This window comes from Lepisma saccharinum, chromosome 22 (assembly GCF_977018435.1).
Source record: "Lepisma saccharinum chromosome 22, izLepSacc3.1, whole genome shotgun sequence".
NCBI classification, from domain to species: domain Eukaryota; kingdom Metazoa; phylum Arthropoda; class Insecta; order Zygentoma; family Lepismatidae; genus Lepisma; species Lepisma saccharinum.
Window position 1 is genome coordinate 37,504,288 of NC_139250.1, and position 6,166 is coordinate 37,510,453.

The window sequence follows — 6,166 nt, forward strand, 5'->3', positions numbered from 1 at the left end:
AATTACAGTTCATTTTGAAGGATTAACAGAAGACAACATGTGCAGTAAGTGGCACAGTGTGCTTGTCTGTACCTGCAAAAACATGTCCAATTTTGCTGGTACCTGCTTCTCGTGCCTATAAGGCCCAGTTGTGTTTTAGCCTTGGACCAAGCAACAAGCTTCTTTCATATTATTAAGTTACTGTTTCATGGTAATCTTCTAGTTACATAACGTTTGTGTAAATTAATTTATTACTTCTGCATTAGTGAAGTTATTCTTGTGGTTATAAAATAGCGAAAGTTGACTGCATAATTATATGAAATATTTTTCATCACAATGGATAGCGAGAGAGGAAAGGAATGGTCATTACATGCTACAAAATGCTATAATCATTTTCAGAACAACATCGCATAACTGGTAATGCTACCGTATGGATTCCTTCTTTAAAAAGTTTTCATATGAAATCAGGAATGAAAATATTTGATAAGTGCAGAAAGACACTGTCTGAATTGAAAACTAGAGAACCTTCTGTTGATGAAAATGCAATAGCAGCCCCAGTGGTGAAAGATAAGATATTTAACTCAAACACTTCACTTCAGTTGTTGAACAAATCTGTTTCTTAATTAGGTCAGCTACCTGTTGATAAGGTTTCTCACAACAGTTTATGTAAAATCCAAATTGGAGAAAATGAAGCAAAATTTTGAGACATAACATCCCTATACAGAAACCTTAAAGTTGGTCAAGCGTTAGGATAATGAATGAGTTCAAAGGTGTTACAGACTACAAGGCACGTCGAGTGAAAAACCTGGTTTCCTTAGAAGAGTGCTCTCCACTCCTTACCCAAAACCTGGCAAGATAACTTGATGAAGAGGCATTATTATTGGTTAAGGAAATCAACAACGATGAAGTAAATAGGATCATGCCAGAAAAGGCAGATGTAGTATCAGTGTGTGAAAATACACGTTCAGAGAAGGCTCATTGTACCTAATTGATACAAAATTTATCAACACTTTAAAACTAAATACCTGAGTAAGAAAATAGGTTTTTCAAAATTCTGTGAACTAAAGCCAAAAAATGAGACTACTGTAGTATATGTGTGTTTCACCCATCAAAATGTGAAGCTCATGATGAACGGAGTTAATTTTGAAGATAAACTCTGTTCAAGCCCAATGAAGGGTCCTGAAGACCTATATAATGTGTTTGTTTAAGATCATGTGCAATCCTTTTCGAACAGAGTGCTTTACATATTATTGTGCAGAATCTCATGGAGTAGATGAATGAAGACAGAGTTTGGTTACTTATTTAGAAGAATCATTTGTTGAAATCACATGCAAACAGTCGTTAACAGTTCACCGATGTTCAATGGAGACAGAGTCAAAAGATTGTGAAAAAATTGTGGAAAATTTCTGTGAGTTACTAAAAACTCATGGCTTCATGGCCAAGATGCAGAAATCCTTGTGCAGCACCAAAATGAAGTTTAGACTACAGCACTGTTGAATATGATGATGATTCTTGGGTAGCATGTATTCTTGTAACACATGGAGACACTACTAACCTGAAAGTTACCTTCCTATATTTTGCACCCAAGTGACCCATTACCACCTTCTAGTATCCAGTTGTCCCAGACATACAGATTATTCCTGCATGTACAGTGTTTATGCATGTGAAACTTGTCACACACATACTGGACGTGTCTACACCTTCAGTACAGTTGAAAGTCAGAGGTCAAAACAACTTTTGGCTCAAGACAGAAATATTCTGGTTAGAGGACCTTTTTAAGAGACACATCATATTTAAGTAAGTAGGCTAGAATATGATTAACTGTTAATTTGGTTTAAAACAGGTAAACAACTGTTTTTTTCAGCACAACGTAACTGTAAATGAAGTATTGAAGTATTAGGGTTAAACAAGTAGAATGAGAATTCAAACATGCGGCCAAGCTATGATTACCTTCTAAAATTTCAGTTCAATTGTGAAGAAATATCTTGAGACTATGATCACATGATTGTCCCACCCTGGAATTTTACACATATGCTTATAAAAAAGGTTTTTCCATAACATATATATTTTTTGAAAATTGTGTTTTTACAATTTTCAAATAGGGTAATTTTGGGAGAAAACTAAAATTCTGATATCTAAATATGGCTGTGTTACATTTCATAGGAAAGCCCTTTAAAAAAGCTTTAAAATGAGTTCAAGTTGAACTTTCTAGCTGAAATCGTTTTTTTTTTTTTTCACAAAGTACTTTATCATTGTGTTCCTGCATCATTGCCTTGTGGTGTAAGGCATCAGGTTATGGGACATGTGCTGGTTCGAGTCTACTGGGAGGAAGTGAAATAACTTATCTCCTGATATTTCTGCCTGCTGGCTACCAACCATCATGAAGAAATTGGAGAGCTATGAACGAGGAGCATAACGGGGTCATGGAAAGCAGCAAAATATAATAACATATTATGGCACCCATGTAGCCTAATGGTTGACACTCCCACCAGTGGTGCAAGGAGTAATGAATTTGTATTCTGTTGGGATCCCCGGTGTTTCAGCAGTGTGAGACCAGTTGGGCAACTAATTGAAAGCAGTAGTAATGGACTCTAGTATGGAAATCCGGAAAAGAGCAGAGATGAGAGACAATGCCATAATTACACATCAGCCAACGAAAATCTCTTTGGCTGGAATTGACCCTCAGTCAATTTGTGCTACAAAGGTTAGTTTATTTTTTGTTAGAACAAAAATCATATTTTGATACCTGGACACTGCATAGCAGAAAAATTACATATTACATGGTGATTTTTTCACTGTAAGACCCTGAAATATGAGAATATTTCGTCTCTCTGAAAAAATGCAAATATGAAACAAGCAGTGAAAAGATCCGCATACCTTGGGGAAGGAAATATATAAAGTCGGCTGACTGTGAGTTGCAATGCGTGGCCATAATTGTGAGTTGAAATCTAGCACTGTGAAAACGACCTGCCACATTATTGTCATTTGCACTCTTCCTTTAGGCTTCAGTTGGCACTCACTATCGTATAGTTGACTTCTGTGGAGTACATGGTGGGGTACACAGGTACTGTTATACAGGTCTCTCTTCAACTTGTGCTTATTGTGTAAGGTTAATGTAGAGGAGCATGTGTGCAAATATGGAGTGCCGAGTTTGGCTCTGCCTGTACAGCGATGGTGGACAATCAACGCCTTCTGTGATATGGACATACTCATTATGAATCAAGCTGCGTGTTCTAAATATTTAGATTTGGCAGGTCTTGTAATGAATCAATTAGAAGTTTCAGTGAACGGATAAGAATGATGTAGTCAATATGTCTCACTATAGATGCATGGTCAGTGTAATTTTTACATTTAACGTTCAGAAATGTTTTTCCAGATAAAGGAGAAAATTTAATGACAGACATACCAAAAAGTATTTAAGAACTACTGTAATGATCTTTTAAATGTTAATGAAAGAGATAAATCAGAAGTAAATTAAGTACACACAGCAGAACATTTAGTTCCACAACCTAACTTGACTGAAGTTATAGATGCTATTAAAAGGCTAGAGAATAACATATCACCTGACAGTGATTTAATAGAAGCTGAGTTAAATAAATATGGTGGGTATTCGTTAATATGTACAATTGACGAATGGGAGAGGGAAGAAGAGTTTACAGGATTCTTGTTGGGAAACCTGATGGTAAGAGACGAGTAGGAAGGCCAAGACAACAATGGAGGGATAATGTTGAGATGGACATAAAGGAAATCGGTAAGGATGGAAAACAAGAGACAGATCTTGCTCAGGATAGGGACAGATGGAAGGTTTGTGTTGCTGCAGCCACAATACCTTCAGGTTTAAGAAGGCTAGAGGGTTAGTTAGTTGACATACCAAAAAATTAAACAGTATCAACTGAATTTTCATAAATATTCTCAGTGCTTTCTTGTATTTTTTCTGGTTTTGTTAGTAATTTTCAAAACTTTCAAACTTTTGAGCACAGCTATCTCTTGCGTCCCAAAAATGCTAAACTTCACGTGCCTCAATCTTCAAGACTTTAGTAGTTACTTGTGGTTATATATATATTCATGATGGGCAGACACACCCATTCTACTAGCTTAGTACTGTTTTACTTTTCTCTGAAGCTTACTATTGACAATAAGTACAGCAAATGCATTGTGAGGAATATCGCATATTCTTTATTACTATTAAGAACAAATTAAGGCGTATATTGACATTAACATTTTGGTCTAAGTGGTAAGAAAAGTATATTAATAATTCTTGTTGAATCAATAACATATTTACTTTTCTGTGAGTATGTCCTCATTAACAGTTCATTCTACTATCCTCTGTCTTCAATGATCTGCATGTAAAATACGTTCCCTGCTTAGGAAGTGACACTACATTTGTTTGTTATTCTGTTGTTGTTTTTTTCAGATACTTGAATGAGAACTATGTTGAAGGAGAGATTCAAGAACTCCCAAGGTCAGTTGCACATTTGGTAGTATCTCCAGGAGAGTTAGGTGAACAAGAGCAGCCACAAGATAATACAGAACATTCAAATGGAAAAGAAAAAATTGAGGCGGAAACTTCAGCAATATCCCTTCAAACCAGAGCATGTAGTGACCATACCAAAAATGATAACAGGAGGAAGCAATATATATGTTCCATCTGCAACAAAGTTTTGTCTTACAAAGCAGGTTTCATAATTCATGAAAGAGTTCACACAAGAGAGAAGCCTTTTAATTGTTCAATTTGCAACAAAAATTTTGCTGATAAACGCATTCTTTATAGCCATTTAAGAGTGCATACCAGTAAGCCCTTCAATTGTTCAATTTGCAACGAAGATTTTGTCTTTAAAAAGAGTCTCAATGTACATATGAGGCTTCACACCAAAGGGAAGCTTTTCAATTGTTCAATTTGCAACAAAGATTTTGCCGCTAAACGCCGTCTCATTGAGCATGTGAGAGTTCATACCAAGGACAAGCCTTTCAATTGTTCAATTTGCAACAAAGATTTTGCCACTAAAGGGAATCTCAATGTACATATGAGGGTTCACACCAAGGAGAAACCTTTTACATGTTCAATTTGCAATAAAGATTTTGCTGATAAACGCAATCTTATTAGGCATATGAGAGTTCACAACAAGCCTTTCAATTGTTCAATTTGCAACAAAGATTTTGCCACTAAAGGGAATCTCAATGTACATATGAAATTTCACACCAAGGAGAAACCTTTCAATTGTTCAATTTGCAACAAAGATTTTACCACTAAAGGGAATCTCAATGTACATATGAGGGTTCACACCAAGGAGAAACCTTTTACATGTTCAATTTGCAATAAAGATTTTGCCGTTAAAGGCAGTCTCAATGAACATATGAAGTTTCACACCAAGGAGAAACCTTTCAATTGTTCAATTTGCAACAAAGATTTTGCCACTAAAGGGAATCTCAATGTACATATGAGGGTTCACACCAAGGAGAAACCTTTTACATGTTCAATTTGCAATAAAGATTTTGCTGATAAACGCAATCTTATTAGGCATATGAGAGTTCACAACAAGGAGAAGCTTTTCAATTGTTCAATTTGCAACAAAGATTTTGCCATTAAACACAGTCTTACTAGGCATGTGAGAGTTCATACTAAGGAGAAACCTTTTCTTTGTTCAATTTGAAACAAAGATTTTGCCTCACTGTACATACGTGGGGTACCGACACACCTGGAAAACACTGGAAACCTAAAAATCTCAGGGAATTTGAAAAAAAAAAGAAAATCTTATGGAAATAGATGAAATTATCTAATTGATCATGCGCCCCATTAAAGTACATCTGAGGGACTTGAATATGCTCTTACCTGTTGATAATAAAAAATACAGTTAATTCAATTATTAACACAAAGTAAAGTAAGTAAAGTAAAGTGTTCCCCTGTGCATAGCACCACGCCATGAAGGCGTATAGGGGGTGTGGGGGTAACGCCCCACACTTTCTTGATCCGGTCGTGAGTGGGGGTGATGTGATCAGCATCACGCCCCTGACCGCCTTTACCCCCAGGGTTTCCCCCAGGTACCCATGTTATTCGACGCTGGGTAGGCGCCGGGGCCGCTTCCACCGTTAGAAAAGTTCCCGGATTTGAACCGGCCGGGGATCGAACCCGGGACCTTGAGCATGGTAGTCAGACGCGTTACCGACTGAGCCACCGCGGCCACTTTTG

At 36.7% G+C, this 6,166-nt stretch overlaps 1 protein-coding gene across 1 annotated transcript in view; it reads left to right on the plus strand.

The window, feature by feature from the left end:
- LOC146004653 (uncharacterized) overlaps positions 1-5,819 on the plus strand; it is a 72,549-nt gene extending 66,730 nt beyond the window's left edge. Inside the window, exon 4 of the mRNA XM_083143560.1 lies at positions 4,394-5,819. Within this exon, the coding sequence (XP_082999686.1) occupies positions 4,394-5,630 (1,237 nt within the window). The 3' untranslated portion in view covers positions 5,631-5,819. The remainder of the gene's footprint in view (positions 1-4,393) is intronic.
- Positions 5,820-6,166: the final 347 nt, after the last annotated feature.